This window comes from Drosophila eugracilis, unplaced genomic scaffold (genome assembly GCF_018153835.1).
Source record: "Drosophila eugracilis isolate 14026-0451.02 unplaced genomic scaffold, ASM1815383v1 contig_2161, whole genome shotgun sequence".
Lineage (NCBI taxonomy): Eukaryota > Metazoa > Arthropoda > Insecta > Diptera > Drosophilidae > Drosophila > Drosophila eugracilis.
Window position 1 is genome coordinate 708059 of NW_024573046.1, and position 25739 is coordinate 733797.

General features: G+C 42.5%; 9 protein-coding genes across 9 annotated transcripts; all 9 read left to right on the forward strand.

Moving 5' to 3' along the window:
* Nucleotides 1–346: 346 nt before the first annotated feature.
* Nucleotides 347–3338, forward strand: LOC108118162 (apoptotic chromatin condensation inducer in the nucleus). Its single transcript, XM_017230724.1, has 2 exons — nucleotides 347–494; nucleotides 670–3338. Exons 1-2 carry the CDS (start codon nucleotides 362–364, stop codon nucleotides 3090–3092), a joined length of 2556 nt encoding a protein of 851 aa, XP_017086213.1. The 5' UTR covers nucleotides 347–361; the 3' UTR covers nucleotides 3093–3338.
* A 2570-nt stretch (nucleotides 3339–5908) lies between these two features.
* Nucleotides 5909–6754, forward strand: LOC108118151. The gene has a single exon (XM_017230708.1). It carries the CDS (start codon nucleotides 5909–5911, stop codon nucleotides 6668–6670), a length of 762 nt encoding a protein of 253 aa, XP_017086197.1. The 3' UTR covers nucleotides 6671–6754.
* A 1186-nt stretch (nucleotides 6755–7940) lies between these two features.
* LOC108118148 (kinesin-like protein KIF21A) lies at nucleotides 7941–9015 on the forward strand. The gene has a single exon (XM_017230705.2). It carries the CDS (start codon nucleotides 8049–8051, stop codon nucleotides 8883–8885), a length of 837 nt encoding a protein of 278 aa, XP_017086194.1. The 5' UTR covers nucleotides 7941–8048; the 3' UTR covers nucleotides 8886–9015.
* A 2027-nt stretch (nucleotides 9016–11042) lies between these two features.
* On the forward strand, nucleotides 11043–12424 carry LOC108118150 (mitogen-activated protein kinase kinase kinase kinase 4). Its single transcript, XM_017230707.1, has 2 exons — nucleotides 11043–11293; nucleotides 11548–12424. Exons 1-2 carry the CDS (start codon nucleotides 11224–11226, stop codon nucleotides 12366–12368), a joined length of 891 nt encoding a protein of 296 aa, XP_017086196.1. The 5' UTR covers nucleotides 11043–11223; the 3' UTR covers nucleotides 12369–12424.
* A 1079-nt stretch (nucleotides 12425–13503) lies between these two features.
* On the forward strand, nucleotides 13504–14426 carry LOC108118149 (uncharacterized protein DDB_G0290301). The gene is made up of 2 exons (XM_017230706.2): nucleotides 13504–13640; nucleotides 13710–14426. The coding sequence occupies exons 1-2, from the start codon at nucleotides 13586–13588 to the stop codon at nucleotides 14363–14365; spliced, it is 711 nt and encodes a 236-aa protein (XP_017086195.1). The 5' UTR covers nucleotides 13504–13585; the 3' UTR covers nucleotides 14366–14426.
* A 1079-nt stretch (nucleotides 14427–15505) lies between these two features.
* On the forward strand, nucleotides 15506–17239 carry LOC108118143 (PH domain-containing protein DDB_G0287875). The gene is made up of 2 exons (XM_017230702.2): nucleotides 15506–16228; nucleotides 16364–17239. Exons 1-2 carry the CDS (start codon nucleotides 16168–16170, stop codon nucleotides 17155–17157), a joined length of 855 nt encoding a protein of 284 aa, XP_017086191.1. The 5' UTR covers nucleotides 15506–16167; the 3' UTR covers nucleotides 17158–17239.
* Nucleotides 17240–18783: 1544 nt separating this feature from the next.
* Nucleotides 18784–20010, forward strand: LOC108118157 (serum response factor homolog A). The gene has a single exon (XM_017230716.2). It carries the CDS (start codon nucleotides 18901–18903, stop codon nucleotides 19828–19830), a length of 930 nt encoding a protein of 309 aa, XP_017086205.1. The 5' UTR covers nucleotides 18784–18900; the 3' UTR covers nucleotides 19831–20010.
* Nucleotides 20011–20435: 425 nt separating this feature from the next.
* On the forward strand, nucleotides 20436–21243 carry LOC108118159. The gene has a single exon (XM_017230718.1). It carries the CDS (start codon nucleotides 20610–20612, stop codon nucleotides 21138–21140), a length of 531 nt encoding a protein of 176 aa, XP_017086207.1. The 5' UTR covers nucleotides 20436–20609; the 3' UTR covers nucleotides 21141–21243.
* Nucleotides 21244–21530: 287 nt separating this feature from the next.
* On the forward strand, nucleotides 21531–22675 carry LOC108118158 (estradiol 17-beta-dehydrogenase 8). Its single transcript, XM_017230717.2, has 2 exons — nucleotides 21531–21676; nucleotides 21736–22675. The coding sequence occupies exons 1-2, from the start codon at nucleotides 21634–21636 to the stop codon at nucleotides 22440–22442; spliced, it is 750 nt and encodes a 249-aa protein (XP_017086206.1). The 5' UTR covers nucleotides 21531–21633; the 3' UTR covers nucleotides 22443–22675.
* The last annotated feature ends 3064 nt before the right edge of the window (nucleotides 22676–25739 follow it).

Here is a 25739-nt window from a genome sequence, read left to right on the forward strand (position 1 = left end):
TTTTGGCCAGCGGTCAAGAAACCGCAAATTGATTTACAGCCCCAGTGGCGAATCAAACCGAATCAAAGAAGAGAGAGAGAGAGAGAGAGAGCTTTGCATTAAATGGCTCTCCACCAGATCGATCGCTCTTTTGAAATTTTTGGCCAATACGAGCTTTTGGCCAAAACCGTTTTGTAGACGGCACATAAAAAGCTCGGGTCGTGTCGCTCCCCCAACAGTACGGCTAAAGAAACCTCTGTCTGTGGACCCCCAGAAAGCGAGACTTTGAGATTGTAACTCTTAGGAACCCGACCTATCGAAAAGTTCAGAATTCCCCAGTGCGTGCGTGATAGTTGAAACCCGAAGAAAATCCCAACAAGCCATGACCAAGTTCGTGGTGGTGGGCCTGTGCCTGCTAATGGCCTTTGGCCAGATGGTTTCCGTTTCCGCCGTAACCGAGGCTCCAGAGGTGGAGCAGTCGACGGAGTCTCCCATCGCCGATATGGCGCTGATTGGTAGGACCACGGATCTAAAGTTTCCATCCCCCCAGAATCCCCATTAATATCTCTGCCTGTGTTTTTCTTTTTTTTCATGTGCTGTGTGTTTTTGTTTTGGTTTTTATTTGTGATTTCACTTTTTTTTTTTCGTTTATGTTTCTGTTACTGTGAATTGTGTGTGCCTGTGGAGCAGATGAGATACCTACGGCTCCCAAAACGCCTACGGAGAAGCCACCCGTTGTCCAGGATGCCCCCATTGCCATTCCAGTGGTGGTGGAGGCTCAGGAGAAGTCCGCTCAGATTGCTCCACAACCACACACTGTGGCTGACTTCATTATCCACCCGCTGATCGCCTTCAAGCCGCGTCAGGCTTCCCTAGAGGAGATCCAGGGCAAACAGGCACCGTCAACACCTGGAGCAAGTGCACCCGCCTCCCCTGGCACATGGCTGTTCGGCATGAATCCCGCCCAACAGCTAGGTTCGTCGTTCTCAACCCTGGCCGGTTCCGTTTCCGGTTGGTTCAACGATCGCTTGGCTGCCGCTGGACAACAGCTACCCAGTTTGGTTGAGTCTCCGGTGAGGGAGTCGACCACCAGCACCAGCAGCACCACCACGACTACCACCCAGCGCCCAGATATTGTGGTGCGAGTGCAGCAGCGTCCCCAGAGGAATGGAAACCGCAACGGTAACCGTAATGGGAATGGCAATGGTAACTTCAATGGCAACCTCAATGGAGGCAACGGAGGAAACCTGAACAACAAGAACAGGCGTCGTCAACGACCCAATCGCTTTAACAACCGTCTGGACTCGTTCGAGGATGACTACTACGAGGACGACTACTTCCAGGGCAACCGTTTCGATGAGGAGTTCGACGATGACGAGGACGAGCAGAGCTTGGAGCAATTCGAAGATGATGACTCCTTGGAATTGCGTCCTCAGCAGAAACCTAAGCGCAAACAGACCCTGGTTCAGTCCCAGAATCAGCGCAGGAAGTTCCAGCAGGAGGAACAGGTGGTCAACCAGAAGCGTCGCCAGACTTTAACCCAGAACAAGAAGCCCAAGGCCCAGAAGAAGCCAGTTCAGCCAGTGGTAGAGGAATCTCAGGATGAGGAGGAGTTGGATGATGATGAGAACGAGGACGATGATGAGGAGGAGGATCAGGTCCAGGATGACGATAGCCAGGAGCCTGATTTCCATCCAGAACCCATCTTTGGCTCTACTTCGACCAGGCGTAGCCAGAATCAACCCAACTTTATCCAGCGCGGCCAGCAGAGCATCATCAGCCAGATCAGGCAGTTTACTCGTGGTCAGACGCCCGGAGAACTAGCCAACACTCTGCGCAGGACCCCCGTTTCCACGTCTTCGGGGTCTTCGAAGACTCGTCGTCCCCAGCAGACCACGTTCTTAGTCAACCGCAATGGTCAGACCGTGTATCTGGCTCCTGAGCTTCTTAACCTTAACTCTCCCTATCCCTATGCCTATGTCCAGGGTCAGACCAAGAAACAGAGGGTTCCCGTTAACGGTGCCTTTCCCCAGCCTCCCCTAACAGTGCCAGTGAGGCGTCAGGGTCGTCCCACCCAGTACATCACCATTCCCTGGAGTCAACTGGGTCTCTCGCCACCAGAACAGCAATCGGTCGTCTCACTGGCCGAGGGCATCCAGGCACAGCCCCTCATCCTGAACATCCCCCAGAGCGCCATAAGCCCGGTGAGGGGTAGCAACTCGGGATCCGCTAGTGGACAGAAGAAGAAGCGTCCCCAGTTGACCGCCTCGGCAGTGCCTCTGCTGGCCGACGCCTCACTGATGGATATCTTCCAGCCACCCCAGATTCCACCATCCAGAACCGGAACTCCTTCCACCGGATCCGCCATTAAGCCCATCTCTGCCCAACCTGTTCTGATTGCCGCCAAGCCCGTTAAGGCCGGCGGTGTGGGAACAACCGGACTGCTGCCCACTCGCATTCGCCCCGGAACGATTGTGGAGAAGGCCCCTGCAATGGAGGCGTTGGAAAAGCCCGTGGAGGCTATCGAGGTCAAGCCAGAGCAAGAGATGATGGCCACAGAGCCGGCTGTACCTCAAGTGGCTGCCAGTAGCCCCGAGCAACAGGAGTTCATTCTCGTCGGCGATGATGACGAGCCTGGTGTGTCCCGCCACATACAGCCAGCTTACGGAGATGCCCGCTATGTGTCCTATGGCGATTTCCATCCCTATTTCGATCTGCTCACTCAGAATAGGCGTTTCGCTTTGAGGAAGAGCGGTAGGTCGTTGGAGAATCCCGAGGAGCAGGTTGCCCCCAGGGCACTGACGACTTTTGGCAAGCAGCCAGCTCAGAAGGAGGAACTTCAAAAGGAAGAAATCCAAAAGGAGGAAATCCAAAAGGAGGAACTCAAAAAGGAGGAAATCCAAAAGGAAGAAGTCGAAAAGAAGGAAGTCCAAAAAGAGGATGTCCAAAAGGACGAGATTAAGAAGGAGGAGCCCCAGCAGGAGAATATCAAGAAGGAGGAACCCCAGCAGGATGAAATTAAGAAAGAAGAGCCCCAGCAGGAGGAAATCAAGAAGGAGGAACCCAAAGTTGAGGAGCCCAAGTCTCTGGAGCAGTCCAAAATCCCAGAATAATTTTGTAAACAAAAAATCCTCACAGAAAAATCGAACCCAAACGAACTCGAAATGAATTAATGAAGAAAACAAAGAAAATTATAAACAAAACCAAAACCAAACGATTTTCAATCCACGTGAAAACCACAAAGAAATAAATTTTTTTTTACATTTTTTTTTGCGTGTATTATAATGCCTGACCAAAAAGTTGAAGAGCCAGCGAAGAAGAGAGAAAACTATATTAGCATAACTAAAAATGTATACATTTTTTTTTGAATGCCTATTTGGCCAGTTGAAAGTTCAAGTTTTCGTGTGTCGAGATCTGCAAGAGCAATGAACCTCAAAAAGAACCGCAAACCTGATCTCCAACCTTTAAACGATGGTTTATTAATGAGGCCCGTGCGCTTTGACCGATTTAAATATGTATCTAACATCTTATAACCGCTTCTTTTTTTATGGCTTTCCATAATTAACATTCGCCAAAGGCAAAAGAAATTTGCTGATGGGGTTAAGCACAAAGAATTGCCGAATTAATCATATATCGATATGCTAATTAGTTGACCGATTAACGGTATTTGGCGTAGGTACAGTTGCTTGAGCATTTAAATCGATCGGCAGACAACCCTGCCTAGCGGTTTTATAGCAGCTAGCTTTTCAAGAAGTTTTGGAACTTCGAAAAGGAGATTTTTGAGGTTCTCAAAAGCCTTTAGCTTAAAGAAAGGACAAAACACTTTATAGAATGTTAGATTTTTAGAATCACAGATTTTTGAATTTAAAGCTTTTGTAAGGATCTTAATACGAAAAATATTTCCTAAAAGCTAGACATATTTTCTGAAAGCTTTTTGCTTAAATAAAGCGTCGAATATAACTATAAAATAGCGTTGAAAGCTGATTAAACTATAAAGCTAAACATCGAAAAAAAATTGTAAAGCTTTGTTTGTATTTTTGGCTTACTAAAGTATCTAAAAGTTATATTTCTAAATTTTAATTAGAAGTACTTATAATAACTATTTGTTAACCATCAAACACAAGCAAGAACATTTTTTCCTAGGAGTTCTAAAGTAAACTAATTTTTGTTTTCCACATTTAACGTATTTTTTATGTAATATTATGTTAAAATTAATTATATTGTAGACCTCTCGCTGGCTTACTACACTTTTGGTTAAGGTAAATAAAATATGCACGAAAATTCTTTTGCAGCTCGAAGACCCCCGGCAACGGTTAGCAAGTCAAGCGAAGCTGTGACCAAAACGATCGATCCCAGATCGATGAGATGAGAAGCAGCCAACACTCTTGGTTACGATTTGGCCCTTGGGCTTGTTGGCCGAAAACGTGGAAATTTGCATAATCATCCCCAAAAAAGAGCGGACACTATTAGGCCAACATGCGAGCACTTCAGCATGGCCAGTTGACAACATTATTCCAGTATTATTCCAATGATCGTTAATTGTTCCCCAACGACAAAAGGCTGGGGTTAACGCTCAGGCAAGTGTTTGAATATCTGAAGAAAAGCTGGTCCAAAGAAGAACTGAATGCCAAATTAGAAAAGCCCGAAGAAAGAATCTGGAATTCTTATTCTTCGATTTAGGCGTGTGTGCGGATATATATGGCCATAAATTCCCCTCCAGGCAAAGGTCAGCACCTGCCGAATCGGATTTGGCCATATAATTAAAGAGCCGAGGTACGGCCAATGAACTTTCAACTTGGTCTGTTCGGCCCAGCCCATAAGTCGGACTTAAGACAATTTATTAGCCATTTGCCGAAGTTGGCCAAAAACTGGACAGCAGCTTTCTTTGTGCCGTTGCCTCGTTTGATTTTGAATTTTGTCTTGGCCTGACCCCGTTGAACTTCTCCCTTGGTACATTCTTATGGAAATTAAGTTGGCGTTCCTTTTTTGATTTTGATTTTTTTTTTTAGAAATTTTTCGCAGTTTCCGCGGGCTTGTTGCTATGCGGATTTCACTGCGACTTCTTAAATGTCTTCAATAAAATATGTTTGAATTTAAAATTGACCCAAGTGCGTGTGGATTTCTTTTTTATGGGTGGAAAAAAAGCATATTTAGCATATTTATGAAAACCATTTTACCGTTTACCGTGGGCAAAATTTCTCCAATCCATATATGGTAATATTTTTTTGCTGACCCAATTTTTTTTAACAGTTCATCATAGTTAAAAGTTTAACCTTCCAAAATTTTAATTTATGCGACCTGATAAATTATTCAATTTTTCCATTTTTTATCAATGGAAAAATATTTAGATCAATTAGGAAGAACAGTTATCCAAATCCTGTACTCCCCAATCATGGAGCATCAAAGTTCATTCTTTAATAACTTTGTCAAACCTTATAAAATTAGCTACCGTTCTAGAGGGTTTACTGCATTATGAATATTTATGATATTAGATAATATCGGAATATGTAATAAGCAAAACCCCAAAATTCTTGAAGTGAATAAACATTTTCGCTGACTAGAAATACTTGTGACATCTTTGATCATTCTGAATTAGCCGATGTATTTTGGCTAGAAGAAAATAAGCAGAAAGAATTCCACAAAGCGAGAATATATAATTTTTTTTTGATTCACACTCCACTTTTAATGAATTTCTAAGTTCTTAAGTTCTATACTTTACTACGTATTTATTAAATATGATTGCCTTACGAGTTTTTTTTTTCAAATAGAGTTATTTTGATATTAAATTAAATATTAAAGATTTTACCGTAGTTAAATATTTTATAATATTTATACAAATATGTAGTAGTCTACTTTAAATCCTTCTTAAATATCAAGACATCCAGATTTGAGTCAAAAAACTGATAACTGAAAACAACCTAATTTAAAAATGAGTGAAATACAGAACTCTACGACTGCTAAAACGGTGATCTACGAATTTGCCTGGCCTCTACTGGTGGCCGTTTTCGAAATTAACCTGTACAGAATAATTTTGGAGCTGGTGGCTCACATCCTGCTGATTGTGATAACCGTGGTGGTGGTCAAGAAGTGCTGGGGAATGGATGACTCTCGCAGTGGCCGGCACGCCCAGTACTCCGTCGTGGGACTATTTTTGTGCCTAGGTGAGACCCTGCTGGTCAGTCACTCCTGGTGGTTGGGTGACTCGATCACCCAGTATCTGCGGAATCTGCTACACATGCTCTTGGGAATGATTGGCCTTTGGTTAGGTGTGGTGGGGATCTTCTTAAAGAGCGTGGCCAAGACCGCGTCCCTTGAAGTACATTTTTGCTCCAAGCACGGACTTACTGGTTTAATAGGGCTCCTGCTTGTCGGTGGCTCACTGGTCACTGGACTAACAATGGTCTACTACAACCATATGGCTGTGCATCTCAGCCACCGACTTATGGGAATCTTTGGCTTTGTGTGCCTCTGCAGCAGCCAGTGGCTTGCCTTTAATTTAGGATTTGCCCGACGGGAATGGAAAAACCGCTCGATTAAGTGGCTCAAAATTGGCTCTCTGGGTGCCACCATTGCAGTAGTTGGCTACGAGTTCCTTTGCCTATCTAGGGACATTACCAATTTGATGCCCACAAATTGGTTCAAAGCCATCGGGCTAAAGTCTATGGAACTGAATAACCCAATTTTAGATTGATCGCATTAAGTCACAAATGTGGTATCTTGTAATTAATCAGTAATTTTTAGAATTTTAAAAAAATTTTAACTGATCTGTGTAAGATTTTAGTAGGGAACTAAGACGTATATGTATTTTGTTAAATATATTTGCTTCGATGTTATAAAATTTTTATTTAAATGGATAATTATTGGTAAGAAAAGCTTTTCTTTTTAATTCATTCGTGTTAAGGTATTTCATCTGAAGAATCTATCTACCTATGTAAACTATTATCAGAAGGCATAATTATAGAACAAGAATCTGTGAATTGACCTGACCTAAGATTGATTAACGGAAACCCTTTTTAACAATAATCTAAATAATTTTTCCTTAAGGCTGACCTATAAAGCACCTGAAGTCAAAAAAGAAGAAATAATTGAGACGTGAGATTCAATTCAAAAAATAATAATACCAGCAACACAAAACTAGACAAGAAAAATATATCGACAAGTCTGAGAAACTATGGAGAGTCTGTAAAATGAGTCGCATGTGAAATATTAGCCAACTTTCAGTCTTTCACCTGCAGAAATTGCCAATTTCCCCGCTAGAAGCCAATTCGCCAGTGGCCTATTAATCACAAGAACAAAGCCATAGTTCTGACTCAACGAGGGTCTATCAATCAGCGATGGTAAATGTATTATATCCCCTTAGATGATATTACCCCTCCCATCGGAATCTACATTGGAGATTTGGGTATATGACCTGTGGCCGGGTATGGGATGCTTGGCACTTCGCATGCGTCGCTGACTCTGAGAGCAGGTCCATCACGAGTTCGCATCGACGGCCCTTGACTTCTCGGGTTTCTCGATCTTCTCGGTCGTCTTTTGATATTCTAGAGTTCTAATGCTATCATGAACTTTTTCGAAGCCACAATCTTGGATTGTGCGTGTCTCTGATTGTTTTGTCATTAGCATGACCGCCGCGATTTTTTGGGCCTTTGGTGATCTTCGACTTTTTGATTCAGCGACTGTTGATTTATTCAGCGCTCTTTCTTTTGTCCGCCCGTTGGGTCACTGACTCTCGTACGTTTCTTCTTTCTTTATTATTTTTCAAATTTTTTTCTGCTTTTCTCCATAGCTCTGTTTTTTCTACCAAATTTCGCCACTTGAAATTATGCCGACATCGACCGCAATTATGCCCCAATGTTGTTCTGGCCTAAGTGGGCTCTCTCTTCTTTTGGCTTTTGTGGGTTCTAGATTCTGGATTCTGGATTTTGGCCAGAACTTTTTCGCATAAAAACCTTATGCCGACGCCGCAGATCGTACAGTTCTGTTTGGGCCTTGCTTACAATTAGGATCCGGTCGGCAGTAAATCTTTAATTTTTGCGCACTTTCTTGACTTGAAGAAATCTTCGAACAAGATGTCCAAGTTGGGAGCTATCTTGATGTTCAGTTTGTGCCTGTATGTGGCCACGGCTCTGGCCGAACCACGCCTGCAGCAGGTGCAGGTTCAGGGGCGGGGTCAGGTGCAGGGACAGAGGGTGCAACATCCCTACCTCTTCCTGACCATTCCCAAGGGCCGTGCCAATGCCGGTGCTGTTGTCAAGGGTTTTGAAATTGTCGAGGAGGAGGACGACCAAGACCAGGACGATCTTCAGGATGAGGAGCAGAATGACGACAACGACAACGATGAGGACGATGAACTGGAGCACCAGCTGGGTCTGAACTTTGCCCGCAGTGGCCTGGCCTACAGGAAAAACCAGGAGGACGACGAGCAGGATGATGATCAGGAACAGGTTCTGGATGCCCAGCTACCCAAAAAGCAGATGATGGTCCAACGGGATCAGGCTGGCGCCATTATGGTACCAGATGGCATCATCGAGATCGAGGGCCAGAGTGTTCTGGACGAGAAGACCGGCAAGGCTGCTCTCCTGGTGCCCCGTGCTGCCTTGGACGCCATTCCCGATGGCGCTGTAGTGGCCCTAATGGAACGATCAGCCTCCAACACCGCTGGCGATGAGGTCGAAGAAGAACGAGCCAATCGCGTGGTGGTGCGCAGACGCAAGAACAACGGACGCAGAAACATCCGCCGTCGTGGCATCAACAACAACAACCTACGACGCCGCCGTCGTCCTGCTCAGCGTCGTCGCCGCGGTGGAAACCGCAGGCGCAACGTTCGCGTCATCCGTCCCCAGGGCGGCAACCGGAGGCGTGGCAACCAGAGGCGTCGCGGTGGCCAGGTCGTCCTTCAGGGTTAAGACCTAAAATCTAGGTCATCCAGCCCCTTTCTATATAGTATTAAAGTTAAGATCAACTACCGATCAGGACACACGAATTTGAAAAAACTTGATAACGATGCGACAAATAAAATGTGATATGAAAATTAAATACTTTCTTCTTTCTTTTTTCTTTGGGAATTCGTAGAATATTCCATTTTTTTCCTAACTTTTTCATAGATTTTTTAATGTTATATGAGAAAAATCAAAAATAAAAGAAATAAAATATCAATCCAGGAGGCAATTAACATTTGCGCTAAGCTGACAGGCAAACACACCATCTGTACAGACTCCCTTTCCTCAGTTACCGCAATCCTAAACCACGACAACCATTCCCACTATCCAAACGTAGCACGAAATACGATCACTCAACACTTCCCAATAATCAAGCTTATTTGGATCCCCAGTCACTTGGGTATTCCAGGTAATAAAAAAGCCTGTCTGGTACCAAGAAATACTCAGGTTATCAACGATTACCCAGCCCCTCAAAAACTCTTCCCTAAACAAAAGATAACAAATCATTATCACCCGTCTCAGACTAGGACACTCATTCCTAACAAACTCCCACTACCTGGACAGAACAAGTAACAACTTGTGCCCATTATGCAACATCTGCCAGATTGATATCCATTACATTATTTGTTCTTGCCCCTCCCTTTTCAAGGAAAGATCTTTATTCCTCAATAGCCCGGATCCAATCACCGTCATAGCTAACCCCACAGATACAAACTCCCTAAACATCCTCAAGTTCCTGGACAATTCCCATATCACCTCACAAATTTAACTAATTCACATTTTTCTGTAAATAAAATGTAAATAGCAAACCATAGTAATATCTTGTATGTACTCTCAAGTTAATCTTGTACAAGCCATATTTTAATTTTAGTCGAGCTGAAGGCCTTAGCTGCTATTGCTCCTAGCCATTTGTTAGCTTTTAGTTTTAACTAATTGTTAGCCTTAGATAAATAAAATAAATAAAATAAATAAATAAATAAAAGAAATAAAAATTTGAAAACCTCAAATATGATACGATCCACTTTTATATTATAATAATATTAATTAATCCCCTAACTCTATAAGAGTTGAAAGCAAGACTTCATACTAATGAGATACTCAAATGAGTATATCCCTTTCTAGAATAATAATTATTAAGCTAAACTACCTGACTGATTTGATATAATCAGAAACTTGACAAGATCAACAGATTGTGATACCGTAATGATATATTATATATTTATATATAATATATTTATGGGTGATAAAAATAATATAGAGTAAGATATGATATAAACTAATAAACTTGTGTTTAGAATTGATATTGGGATATATAATATATATATTTAAACGAATAAACTTTTAATATTGATTGATAACAATAGAGATGTGTTCAAAAGTCATTCTATATGGTATTTCAATATGAAATTATATAATCTAGATTAACTTTTACGGAGTTTACTATAAGAAATTGTGTTTGTTAAGAATGACTTAAAACAGCTGCATATCGAAGAAGCAATCAACATTATTAGGCTGATTGATACAACATGATTAAATCCCGACATCTTCATATCTTACTTAATCACCTGAATAGTAATAACACAATTTCAATGTCAAATAAAATATGTTCACAAAAGTTATCTAAAAAGTTTTTATATTTTTAAGGTTTATATTAAAGCTATATAAATTTCGAAAAATTAAATTTTCAAATGTTTTCTCATTGATTTGTTTTCTTTTTTTGGTAGAACAATCTTAAGATCATAAAAACAAATACACATTTTCATTTGGTATTTCCCTTGTTGAGGGTAATTGCATTTCTTCACAAAAACATGAACTTGTACCTTTAGTTCATTACTTGACTTTATGTGAAGGAAATGCCGAGCCCAACTGAGCCGAAGAAAACCGAGAACTGACAGTCAAAAACTTCTGTTTGGGCCAAATTCTTAGGGTCAAACTCGTCGACTTGACGTCAATCAATCATCGCTTGCTCGCCAATGGATAGAAGAATATGTTTTTGGCGAAAGAGATGGGAAATTAGCATAAAATTCGTACGCCTCTGATCCGCGACCCGGTTCACTTTGACCCCGGGCGAACTTTGGCTAATAGAGCTGGCTAAGAAAAGTGGAAGCTAGCAGATGATGGGGTTGAGGGGCGGATGACAGCAATCGATCAGCTGGATGGAGTCTCAAGTGGGTATAAAATCCCGGGTCAGACCATCAGTTGTCAGTCAGTTGTGAGTACAAACTCAGAGACAACAAGTTAACTAAAAACCTTCGATCCAAAGTCAAGGAAACCATAATCCCGACAAGGAAAAGCCATCCGCAAAATGCATTGCCTACTTCAACTGAGTCTGGCTGTGGCCCTTTGCGCCCTTTTAGCCCCAACCACTACCTTGGGTAAGTTCTCTAATATCTTGTTGTAATATCCAGAAAGAAAGCCCTTCTAAAAGGTCAAACTACAGAAAAGCTTTTGAGTTCAATATCATCAAAGAACTCACTGATTTCTTCAGTAAAAATACAAATACACTTTGAAAAAGGCAAAAGTCATCAAAACATCCCTAAAATACCTTAGTATTATTGGCAACATGTTTTATAAAATGCGTAAAAACCGCAATATTAAAAATATTTTTTTATATTTTTATGATTTCTAGCCGAACGGCGCAATGTATTCCGCGTGGGTGGTCCTCGGTCCGCGGATGCTCCCATTGAAGCCCGCTTCACTTCGTCGATTGCCAACAAACTGACCTCGCTAAAGGGCAGCACTACGACGACCACGGTAGCACCCACAACGACCAGCCTCACCCCCACAACCTCCACCGATACAACCTCGCCCACATCACCCACCACCTCCACCGGAACCTCGACCAGCACATCCACCCCCACTTCCAGTTCCAGCACTGGTCGTGGTTTCGACCCTAGTCACGAGGATGCTGACGAGGACGATGAAGAAATGGCCAGGTCATTTGAGGAGGGGGACGATGATGATGCTGGCAGCTTGGAGGATGACGACGATAACGACGAGGAGGGTGAGGAGAACTACTATGTCGCTGCACCATCATCTGCCGGTGGTAGCAATTCGGTACAACAATCCTCCGAATCTGGTTCCCTTGTCCGACCCTCGGAACTCCAGTGGCGTCAATTCCAAACGGAGCAACGCAACCGCCGCCGGATCCAGCGCCTTCAGCGGGAGCATAACCAGCGAATCAGGGCACTCCTGCGCCGCCAGAGGGCCGCCGACAAGCGCAACCAGCAACGCTTGCGCCGCCAACGCCAGCAGAGCCGCCGACGCGTCTCGCAGCGCCAGCGCCGCAACCGCAACCGCTCTAAGGCCCAACGTCAGAGGCAGAGAAAGAACAACGTGAGCCGCCGCCGTCGTCAGCAGCAGCAGCGCCAGCGCAGACACCGCCAGCAGCAGCGTCGTCGCCTGATGCGCATCCTGCGCCGTCGTCGTCGCGGTGGACGTCGCGTCTAAGGAACTGATCCCGATCTGATGATCTCGATACAGACCTTTGAAAGATACCCAGTCGATCCGAGAACCCATGAAATAAACTGAACTTGTATGCAAAACAAAAACTTTTTTTTTTTTCATTATTATGTGCCATCATTTTGGGAAATGTAATTTTTTTAGAAGATTCATTTTGGAAGATACCAAGAGATACTTTTTAGGAGGAGATTTAAGAAAAAATACGGATTATTCTTCGCATCAGATGCGAAGAAATTGAGTGCAATAATGCATGCTTAAATTATTATTCTCAAAATAATGAGGATAATATTCGAAAATCTTTAAGTACTTGCAATTAAACATTTCGAGATGGATAAAAAAGAACCTTAGCAAATTCGAAACTTGAGAAGATATATCATTGAACCCTTAAATAAAGGGGCCCTTAAAATAAGGTAGGACAGATATCTATTGAAGATCATTAATCTGTAAATTTTTAAAAAGTCAGTTTCAAAGACATAGTTGAAAAGCACTAAACATTTTTATATTTCACTCTTTTTTAAAGATCACTCCCTTTATCTAAGAATTTAACTTTTTTTTAATATAAAAACTGAAAATCTAAATGTGAGATCTTTTAAATTTTCATAATGCTGGTAATTTCTTCCGTTAAAAACGTGCGAATTAAAAGTCTTTCTCTGAATTCAAATGTCTTTCTTCGCAGAATTCTTAGTGGGGGTCACTGCTATAGTGGTTCATTGACACCTCCACTTTCGCCCTTTGGTTGAAGAGTTTCGAACTAAGAATCTGAGATCAGAACTGAATATGAATATGTTAATGTCTCTGATTCGCGAGCTATATGCAAATGATGATTAGCGGCGATCGATCGGATGGCTGGGGTTACGGGTCAGATCGCGATTATTTATGGCATTATGCAAAGCGCTTACAACGCCAAAAAGCTGGCTTTTTCTTCGCCCTTTCTTCGTAGGCCTAAAAAACTAACTAACTAAATTCTCCATCTCCCTTGCTCTCCTGTTACATGTTTTTTTTTTTTTTTTTTGGTTTTCTGATTTCTGCTGTATGTTCCTCTCTTTTACAGGTCCATTTGTTGTAACCTCTTGATGGTTAGGGCCATGTAAGGGCCATGGTTACATATAAATAAGCCGGGCGTAGACCCAAGAAGTCAGTCACAGCAGCCCAGTCATCCAAGAGATACTAAGAGCCCAGACAAGCTAAAGAACAAACACCTCGAAATGCATCTGATGAAGGGTTTATTATTGGTTGTGTGCCTGGTGGCTTTTGCCAACGGTGGGTGAACATATAGGTTTCCTAGCCACAACTATAAGCTTTAATATCCATTTTGATTTTTACCCTTAGCCAAGCCTCAAAACTTCCAGGTCTTCGGACGCCAGCGTGATGAGCCCGCCGCCCAAGGACGCTTGAGCGCCACCCAACTGACCGACCTCTTGAACTCTTTGAAGGGCAGCAGCAGCAGCAGCACCACAGCAGCGCCAACCACCACCACCGTGCCCACAACCTCCACGGTGACTTCTTCACCCACTGGACCCACCACCTCAACCGGAACTTCGACCAGCACCACCACACCCACCAGCTCACCAACTAGCACCTCCACTGGCCGCCAATTGGAGCCCATCGATGAGCAGGAGGATGATGATGAAGAGGAACAGGTTAACCAGCACCATCGCTTCCAGCTGGAGGATGAGGACGACGAGGAGGAGCACCAACAGGTGGCCCGCTCCCAGGCCAACCGCCGCCGTCAGGTGAACGCCCGCCGCCAGCGCCAGCGACTGCAGCAGAAGTACCGTCGCCGCCAGCAGCAGCAGCGTCGTCGTCGCCAGCAGCAGCAGCAGAAGCGTCGCCAGCAGCAGAAGCGTCGTCAGCAGCAGCGCCGCCGCAAGCAGCAGAACCAGAAGCGCCGCCAGCGCCGCAACCGCCGCACCAACATGCGCCTGATCAGCCGCTTCCGTCAGAGCACCCCCAACCGCAACCGTGTCATCCGTATCTCCGCCTAAGGCGTGGAAATCTTTGGATACCGATCTACACTGACCACCAATAAATTGCAATGATATAATACATTTATGGCACTTATTAATTTGGGGTCACCACAAGTTACAGCATTTAACTAGTATTAGGATCATCATGGTATAGCCTATGCCCAAGACCAAATGTTGGGAAGTCATGATCAAGTTTTATCTCTTTAAGGTTATCTAAAGGAATACCTCAGTCTTAGTCACAGTTAGACATAGTCATACCATTCATTCGTATAAAAATAAAATTTATTCAAACAACGCAGCGAAAGTCGGAATAGGAGTCATTACCGCCGATCTCATTAGAGTATATAAAAAAAAAAATAGCTTCCTTTAGTAAAGCAGGGGAGTCCCTGGCAGGCCATTTAAAATAATCAAACATGAATTGCAATGCAATAAGAGTTTTTTAGGACTTTTAAATGGGAAATATTACAGGGTCTTCAGTAATTCCATAGTTACCGCATGCAACAATATCTTTTTATCAGACAACATATCAAATATTTATATTAGCTTGGTTGGGAAGTGTTAATGCATCCACCTTATAGTTCGGAAATTGCCCCAAGCGATTACCATCTGTTTTTGGCCATGCAAAATGTTTTCGATGGACACAAATTGAGTTTAAGGAAGGATTGTGAAAATCGAATCGCCGAGTTTTTTGCCAGTAGGGACAAGGACTTCTTTAGGAGAGGCATATACAAGTTACCATTATAATGGCAGAAAATCATCGAAGGCAACGGTACATATAGCACTTAAATCAGATGCTAACTATGTTAAAATCGTCGTCGAAAATTAATAAAGAAACCGATATGTCATTACAAAACAACCTAATTTATACAGGGGGAAATTTGCTACTCAGTATTATTAAATGGGACACGTTCTCTGATTTATTGAAAAACCAATAGTTCGAAGTAATTTAAAATAATTGGGAGGATCGATGAAAACATAAGCCCAAACTTAAAAAACTGAAATCTATCCCTTTTAATGGGGAAGCCTAACATAAGTGCATTATTTAACTATATAAGTTACAGAAACCTCTTCATTACTCATTATGTCCCATAGAAGCTTCCTATCAAAGCTTCTAACTCAAATACGTATAACTTCGTTTCAGATATGGTTTTCTAGGGAAGAAGTAGATAGTATTTATTTTCAATAAGCACAAACCATAAAGCCTAAGTGACTTCCATCCTTATACGATCTTTAGTTAGTCTACAAAATCAATAAGTGGAACTAGAAATTTACTTCATTGGACAAAACAAATGCATTCGATTTAAGAACCATTATTAGGTCTCATCATTTGTTAAAATTTGATAGAACCTGATGATAAACTACTAGAACTTCTAATACCAAAGAAGCTTTGTTGTCAACCAAAATTGTTACATTCTATTGATAACGCACCATAATATTTTCTATTTTGTTTGGAATCTGTGTTTATCAAACGCCATTCCAATTGATGAGAAATACTATACCGAACTTTAGCTAAAAAATGTCGCATGGGTCAAACTAGTTCAACGATCGCCGAGCGGTCATCTAAATTTATGCAAGAACTTAGGCGAATTTGCAAATTTGCGAAAAAAGAAATGATAATGAGAATTATGGTTGCCGATTTTGGGCTGGGTTGTTGTTGTTAGATCTGTAACTGGAGCGTTGGGTATATAACCCCGGTTGGCCGCTGGCAATATCACAGTCCACCAGCGACCTTTCCCCAGGCACAGTCCAGCCCATCCCAGTACAATTTCAAGGTTCTCGATCCTAGTGTACCCAAGGAAATATCCAGGAAAATACCCAATATGAAGTTCTTCTACGGAGCTCTGCTGGTGCTGGGCACAGCAATTATTGCCCAGGCGGCCGGTGAGTTTAGTTGTTTAATCAAAAAAAAAAAAAACAAAAAAAATCCTGCTCCTTGTCATTTACCTAATTAAACAAAAAAATATATATGCATTAAAATAATAGATTCTAAATAATAATCTTCGGTCTAATCAACAGTTGCCCGCTCCAACGATGAGACCGCCCAGGAGACTGCTCAGCAGAACAAGTACCGCCTGTTCAAACAGCCCGTACAGATCGAGGCACGCAACTTACAGCAGCTGTTGGCCCTGAAGCAGCCATCCTGCCCGCCTGCTGCGGACACCACCACCACCACCGTGCCCACAACCTCCACGGTGACTACTTCACCCACTGGACCCACCACCTCAACCGGAACTTCGACCAGCACCACCACACCCACCACATCGGGCTCTGCCACTGGAACTTCTACTAGTCGTTTCTTAAACCATAATAATTCGGAGGACAACGATGTTGATGACGAGGAGATCGAGGAGGAGAAATACCTAAAGGACGAGGAGCATGAGGACGATGTGGAGGATGATGACGAGGATGACGGCTTCCAGCTAGTGGCTCCCAAGGACTCATCTTCATCTACTTCACTTCGTCGTCGTGGTAGCTCCTCTTCCAGTTCAAGCAACAACAACAACCTGTCCAACAGCGAACTAATGCGCGAGATCGAGCTGCGTCGCCAGAAGGACCTCAACGATCAGCTGCGCAAACAGCTGGCCAATGCTCGTCGTCGCACCGTTCAGAGCCGCCGCCGTGCAAACAACAGTCGTCGCCGCAACCGCCGTCGCCAGCAACAGAAGCGCAAAAACCTGTCCCGCCGCAACCAGCAGAGGCGCCGTTCACAGAACCGTCGCCACCGCAACGCCCGTCGTCGCCAACGCCGCAACAACCGCCTCAGCCGTCTGCGTCAGCGTCGTCGTGCCAACCGCCGCCGCCGCAACTAAATGATCAGCGATCATCAATAACCTCTGACCTACGACATGTACGACAATCGGTTTCAATAAAGTGAATTTCTAAAAACAAAAACTCATGAATTATCACTCTCCTGGGGTTTACACAAAGCTATTATCCATCATATCAATTATATTAATCATATAAATCAGTTTACTCATATCCGATACATTCATCTATGATACTCCTTATATTAGTATGCATAGCAATCTTAATCGGGACAACGAATTTAATCATTATATTCGGTTTACTTATAACCCATATTCATATTGAGTAATCAGTACTCATAATATGCATTATATCCATTCAGAGTACTCATTATATCATATTCGTGTTAATGCGACCTAGTAAATTTATCAAACAAATCGAATCTACCAATGGAATCACATGGTTTATATCTATAATATCTTATAGATATCCTATTCGTCTGATTTTTCAAGAAACATACATCCATCAATAGTCAATCGGTCAATCACTTTACTACACTGCCACACACTAGGAAGATAGTTTCCCAAACCATGTATGCAATTATTTTTGCTGAAAACTCTAGTAAGAACTATCTAATCAAGACAAATCAAACGAATTTTGTAGTTCTCCAATAATTTGTAAAAGGACCTTGTAAATAAAAAAAAGGATATCTGTACTTGGAATATTCTTTGAATAATGATAATTCTGGAAATAAGTTAGCCAATGTTATGACGATTTACTTTTCAATTAATATAATGGTTTAATTTTTTTACCATTGAAATGTGTAAATAAAATAAAAAGATAAAGATTTGTAAAAAATATGAGAAAGATAAACAATTTTCACAATATACATGATCATTATCACTTACCTTGTCATATATTTTTTAACTTCTAATCTGGATTGACATATTATTTATCACTTATTTGACCTTTCACCTAAAAAATAATAATAAATAAGAGAATATTAAACATTATTTTATGGAAAATTGAAAGAAAATACCTTTAAACAAACATTAAAAAGATTGCAGCACATGCTGAGCCAGCTTTGATTATTTTATCCATATTTATTATCTAATTTCAGTTCACTTTTAATATTTCAGTCACCTAAAAAGAGAAGAGAACAAAATGAAACATAAAAAAATGTTTTTATTTTTCTACAAATTACACATATAAAAAATATTTAAAATATTTAAGCACATGTTGTGGCACATTTGTGGGACACATTCGCAGGCTGTGGGCCACCTTCAACCCGTTGGCATCAATTAGAAATTAATTTCAATAGATTTTCACTTTTTTTCAGCCCACTCCACTAGCGAAAGCCCAAGGCGTTGCAGAAATCAGAAAATCAGAAGACCAGAAGAGATCAGTACCCCATAGCTGAAAACCCAAAGGCGTTCCGCTTGGTCGAAAAACCCATAGGATGACCGGCAGAACCCACCGGTTGACGATGATGACGACGGAGAATATAGAGAGTATACAATATATAGCTGGCAGCGATTTGCCGATTTGAGCCACCACACACAGATCAATTGAATTTCAATTGTGTACATAGTTTTACCGTTTGGCACTTACGATCATTTGCATTCCACAGCGTTATTTGCGGGACTATAAAAGCCCTCGTCTTGGACCGATAAAGTATCAGAGCCTGATTGTCCAGCCATCGGCAAGCAACAGAAATCTAAACGATTTTGGTCCACCCGAAAAGTTCTCTCCTCACCTAGAGTAGTTTCCAGTAAAACCAAAATCGAAAAAAACCTAACAATTTAAAGATGAAGTTGTACGCCCCAGTGATCCTGTTGGCCTGCTGCCTTCTAGTTGCACAGGCGGCTCCCGAGAAGAAGATTGCCCAGAAGTCGCGTCAAGTGGAGCAGGATGCCAAGGTGGGAGTGGCCAGTGCGGCTGGTTCCACTGCAGGATCTGCCTCCAAGGATCCCTCCAGCGGTCGGTTATTCCTGAAGAAGTTCCTCACCTTCAAGAACCTATTCAGCAGCAACAACCAGCCGGTGATCCCGATCATTATTACCGGCGCTGGTACTGGAACGTCCACTGGCACATCTCCCACCTCACCCACGGTGACGGTAACCTCGACTGGCACTATTCCCTCGGCCACTGGCACAATCACCACCTCGCCCACGACTCCCTCATCGCCCACATCGACCTCGACTGGCCGTCAAACGATTGTCAAGGGTGCCCGTTATGGTAGCGACGATGAAGCTGAGGATCAGGAGCAGGAGAAGGACCAAGAGCAGGAGCAGGATCAAGAGCTGGCCCAAGGTCAAATGCCCGCTCAGGCCTATCCCGCTGAACTGATGGACGAACAGGCTCTGCAGGCCGCTTTAGCTGCTGGTGCCCAGGAATACGAAGTGGTGACCACCGGACACGAGGTTCAGGGCACCGGCGGTGCAACCGGAGAAGGTGGCAAGGCCACTCAGAGCAACAACCACATTAGCCTGAGACGCAAGGGTGCCCGTCGCGGCCAGGTGATCAGTGTTCGCATTCCTCCTAGGTACCGTCGCTACTTCAAGAACGGCCAGAAGGTGATGCTCAATACTGGCAGTCGTCCCGGCTCCAAGCGCCGTGTGGTACGCAAACGTGTGCCCGCCAAGAAGATCAACAAGAACAACCGAAGGCGTAATGGCAACAAGAAGAACCGTCGCAACCGCAATAAGAACCGTCGCAATCGCATTACCGCCGTCTAGAGATTCAGAATTTGAACACGAAACCGAAATCGGAATGGGAATCGGAATGAGGATCTCATTGATCCCCAAATCCCCGTCCTCCGGCAAGAGCATTTTTTTTTCTAATTTATTGTAGCCTAACTTGCAACTGCCACACTTCCTGTGACAGGATTTAACATAAATAAAGCCCTTTCAAAAGTACTCAACATGTTTATTTATCCTTTTTCAGAGGTGTTTAGAAGTTTGGAAAACGGTAACTATTCAACTATTTGGCCAAGACATATATAAGAGATTCGATAACTCATAAAAATAGAAAACCTTTTGAGGTAGTTTTAATTTTGAAAGACGAATTCAAAATTAATGGCAGTCCTTTGACTTTTTAGAGAAACTTCTTATAAAAAATAGTCATAAAACAAAAATATATTTAACTATATTTTTGTAACGGGTAGTAATAACAAGCCTTTTGGCTTTTTGATGAACAACACTTTTATAAAATATAATTTATGTTTGTAATTAAAAGGAATTTCATTTAAAGAATTCGATTAAGCCTCATAATTAAGAGAACCCAAATAGTTTATGTATATTTTTAACCCACATTTGAGAACAACACCCCCAAGATCTGGGCTTACACCGATCAAGTACCTAGGAAAAAGTTCAGCGATCATTGATCTCCAGAAGCCAAAAAATAGAAGGCCAAAAAACAATTGTTGCTTCTTGCCTGGAATCTCCTTTATGGGCATAGAACCAGTGAAAAGTACGCACTTGACCCAGATTTCTGTACCGAGATCAGATCGTGACGAATGATGGGGCACATTTTTGGGGTATTTAAGCGGCAGTTTAGCCCGAGGCTGAAGACAAACATGGCTGGACAGCGATCAATGATTGTACTGATCGTGGCTACGATCTTAGCCCTTTCGATACCGGGGATCTTTGGCAAAAGCTGTAGGTCGAGCCTCCAATTGCGAGCCCAAAACGATCCCATAGATCTCAGCCAACTGAGTGAAAAGCAGCTACAACAGCTAGTCCAGCAGCTTGCCAATTTGCAATCCGCGAAAGATGAAGCTGATGATGATCTGACGGAGGAGGATGAAGAGGACACTAAACCGAATCTGCAGGATCTACAGGATCCTGAGGACGATCATCGTGGTGGAAGTCGGCCATGGAACAGAGTGCAGCGCATTATCCGGCGACAGCTGGTGAAGATACCCAAAAAATACCTAAAGAAGCTACTCAGGCAATTTGGATTGGCCAGAAGTGCTGGATATAGTGGGCCGAGGAGAGGTGAGGTTATACCCCAATTGGAGGAGTACTACCTTATACCACTAGAGTGATATAAATGAGAGAAAATACACGTAACTTGACAAAAAATTAATACCTTGGCTCTGTTTTGGGAACTGCAAGATATTGAAAGAAAAAATTTATATTTTTTGAAAAAAGATTTTTAAATCATTAAAAAAAAATAATTTTCATAATGTTTCTTTCAATTTTTTCTCATTAAAAGTCTTAAGAAGTGAATTTTTTTGACAAGCCTAAAAATATGTTTTAAATTTAAATGTTGACAAACATTTATATTATCTTCGGACTTGTCAAAAGTTTTTTTCTGATAGATCTTGTTGTGGTATCAAGCAAAAAGCTTCGTTCACGATCGTGGGGTGAAGCTTTTCACCACTTTTGTTTAATTTTTGATTAGCTTAAAAATAGCTTTCGAACAGCTGTTGGCCAGCGATAACATTTTATGAGTATATAGTTGTCATACGACGTTCAAGGGAAAAAAGTGAAAACTGTGTTTTATTGAGCTATTTGTTGACCACAACTGCAGCCGGAATGTCAACAGGAGTACTGGCAGGAAAAGTGGCCCTGGTAACAGGTGGGTGTGGCACCATTTCCAAAGAAAACTTGGATGAACAGTGTTTATATTTACTTTAGGTGCCGGCTCGGGAATCGGACGTGCCACTTGCCGTCTTTTGGCCAGGGATGGTGCCAAAGTGATCGCTGCGGATCGTAATATTCAGGCTGCCCAGGAAACCGTTCAGGAATTAGGTCAGGATCGTTCGGCTGCTCTGGAGGTAGATGTGTCCTCCGCCCAAAGTGTCCAATCCTCGGTAGTTGAGGCTCTCAAGAAGTTCAAGCAAGCCCCCACTATTGTGGTGAATTCAGCAGGGATCACCCGAGATGGGTATCTGTTAAAGATGCCCGAAAAGGACTACGATGACGTGTATGGAGTGAATCTGAAGGGAACCTTCCTGGTGACGCAGGCCTTTGCCAAGGCCATGATTGAACAGAAACTGGAGAACGGGAGCATTGTGAACCTCTCGAGCATCGTGGCCAGAATGAATAATGTAGGTCAGGCCAACTATGCGGCCACCAAGGCCGGTGTCATTTCCTTCACCGAAGTTGCCTCCAAGGAGTTTGGAAAGTTTGGCATTCGAGTCAATTGCATCCTACCAGGCTACATAGACACGCCCATGGTGGCCGTAGTGCCAGATTCAGTGAAACAACAGGTGGTGCAGCGCTGTCCCCTAGGAAGAATGGGTCAGCCAGAGGAGATCGCTGAGGTTATCGCCTTTTTGGCCTCACCCCAGTCTTCCTATGTCAACGGAGCAGCTATCGAGGTTACCGGGGGTCTTAAATAATAAGGATAAATTAAATTTATCTTTATATATTGTCCAACTATACAGGTGTGGGCCAGAACATTGCATTTACTTGTGCAGCCAGAAATTTTTTTTTTTTTTTCCTAAATAAATTTAGACATATTTACAAGTAGTTTTACTGACAGCTGTGTTTGAACTGCGTTTACTTCTAAGTGTTTAAAATTTCATAATAATAATAACAAATTATTAATAAATAACGTAACGAACAATCTAAATTCTAATTCAATCTATAAACATTTTTTCCAATCAGAACTTTGACCTGTTGCTGTTCTCCCTCAGTTAAAACTACGCCATCTATATGTGATTTTTTAGGTGATTATAGGCATTTATCGATCCAGGCTAACGTTTCAGGTACTTGACACTCAAGTCAATAAAAATAATATATAAAAAATATATTATAAATAGCAGCTACTTGTCGTTCCAAGCTTAGGAAACTCTTCTGGTTACTTAAGCCAACGAGCAAGCTTAGCGTAGCTAACAAAGTGCTGCTGTATAAATCAATTGTGGTGCCCTCGATGATGTACTGCATCCAACTATGGGGGCTTGGCTTCGGACTCTAACGTCATGAAAGTACAAAGGGTTCAAAACCGGGCGTTGCGCTTGATTGCAAATGCGCCTTGGTACGTCAGAAACAAAGCTCTAGAAGATGACCTCTACATTCCCTCTATTAGGGAACAGATAAACAGGCACTCGAGTCGGTACAACGATCGTCTCACAGCTCACACCAACCACTTAGCTTCTTCGCTGGCTAACGCAACTATCAGAAGACGTCTAAAGCGAAGGCACCCAACCGATCTCTAGACAAGAGGACGCCAAATTTCTCGAGTTCTAAAGCAGTAATCTAGCATTAGTATTAATAGTATTTGTATTTAGCATTACTATTAACATTCCTGCTATGTATTTATGTTATTTGTTCATTATTGTTCTCAACGTATTATAGGCATTAAGTTGGCTGATTGACGTTTAATAAATGAATTGATTGTTATACCAAAAAAAAATGTTATTAAAAATAATATATTATCCTTGAAAGTAAATATAAAGAGTGACTGTTCCTCTTCTTTAGAAATATAGTACATTTCACCAACACGATATAATCTACATTCAGTGTCTTATGTTCGATCCACAAAAAATGCCTAAAAGTATGTCAACCAGAATTCCATAAAAGCACTTTAATGAAGTGTTCTCTTATATATACAATTTGTTTGATTGATTATATTCTTATCTGGCGTGTGTATACACTTTTGATCGGTAGTTCCAATCAGAAATCTATGCTCTACTTGGCGATACCACCGCGATAACCCCCAACCCATTTCGATTGACCACAAAAGGACCATCGAAGTGGGAAATGGAATGTGCGACACGGCTTGTTGTGGTTTATCGACGGAACCTTCTGGGTGGCTATTTGATATTTGGACCCACCGAAATGTACAATATTAATATATTTCACAATTCCCCAGCTGCTAATTAACTCAGTCGTTCACATACACACGCACATACAGTCGCACAGGGAGATATATGCATGTCAAGCGACATACACAAAGACACACACACATATGTTTGAGTGGTGCAGGGGGTGGTTTTGGGACAGGGTTTTCCGCCTCTGTGGTCGTGCGTGCAATTTAAATAATGAAGACATTTTATTAATTCAAGAAATTCAACTCACCCATACTGGCCACACACACACACACAGTGACACAAAAACACCCACACCGGCAGACACAGCATACACTCAACACATAGAGTAGCAATTACAGTGGCCACCCGACATTAAGCAACCTCCAACCACCGACACCACCGCACAAAGGCGCACACACACAAAACTTGCTAGCCATTTTGGGGTTAGGGTCGACGGGCGGAAAACACACCACACCGACTGAACCACCCAACCACCAGCTGCTAGCTGGTGCGTTTCCCATTTCCTTTGGTTTTAGTGCATAGTGAAAAACAAAACATTTGCTAATCATATGAAGCGGCCCTGAGCTGCCGCTCTTTTTATGCACTTCAAGAAAATCGTGATAATAATTTCTTAATATTTCATAATAAGCAACATTATAGAGAAAAAGGAGGAAGGAGGATAAAAGCTGTCTTATCAATAAATTCAATTATTTATTAAAAAATATAGCATAAGTTGGAAGCTACCAAACATTTTTTAATAAATAAATATAAACATTTAAATATAAAATTTAAATGAATATAGAAAAAAAAAATAAAGTTAAATAAAGTTTAGCACAAGAAAACCCATAAATTCTTCGAGTGCTTTCAACCACCTGTCCTTGTCGCTCCTTGAACCACTCTCCTTGTAGCAATTAACAACGCAGTGCGGCACAAACGGCGACGACAAGCCAACACTTGAGCCATAAAACAGCCCAACACGACCCCCGGAACGACCCCAAAAAAAAACCCGAGCCCCAAGTCCCGAATCTCCATAGCCCGTAACCCATAACCCACAACCCGCTCCATCCACACCCCCGAAAAAACCCCACGACTTCGGAGCGACCAGCGCTTTGGCACTTGCCATATCTCATGTTAATGAAATCGTAACTCTTCGGGCGCCTCGTGTCCGTTTTTTGTGCCTTCCCCTGTCCTGTCCCTCCTACTCCTTGGTTTTCCTTTGGACAAAAAACGGCATCCAAAAAGGAGCCGAGGGAACCGAAAACCCGAAAGGATGTTGGATCGCAGAATGATTAACGCGCCGGCAAAACTCCGCACGACTTCATGGACAATGGGAATTGGAGTTCTTTGAAGGAGGTGACACAGAACTTTGGCAATTGTCAACAATTTCGGATTAGACGATACCACTAATCAAGTAGAGTATGGTTTTAGACATACTCTAGTCTGAAATATATATTAATCATAATATTTATCATTTTAAGTTGCTTAATTTTTTACTTTCCTTACGTACTCACTTTATTTTGTTTCTAAAAACAGATATTTAAAGTGGCTATTGCACAGAAAGGGTGCACTAAAGAACTCTAGCTAATGTCACTTGGCCTGACTTTACTTTCGCCAGTCTCTTGACATTTGACGACTCACGTTAGTTTCAGTTTTCGAGAGTTTCCTCTTGGTTTTGTCAATGAAAAAAAAAAAAAAACCAAACGCTAATTAACACAGCCAACCGCAATTGCAACTTCCTTCTGGCTAAGTGCACGAATGTTCGAGCTGTACTGCCACCCACTCACTACCCACTGAACTACCCACAAGCCCACCAAAACCCACCGCCCCCAGCGAGCCACGTGTGACAGCGAGGGTCGTTCGGTGACAAAGGGCAACTAATTTAGT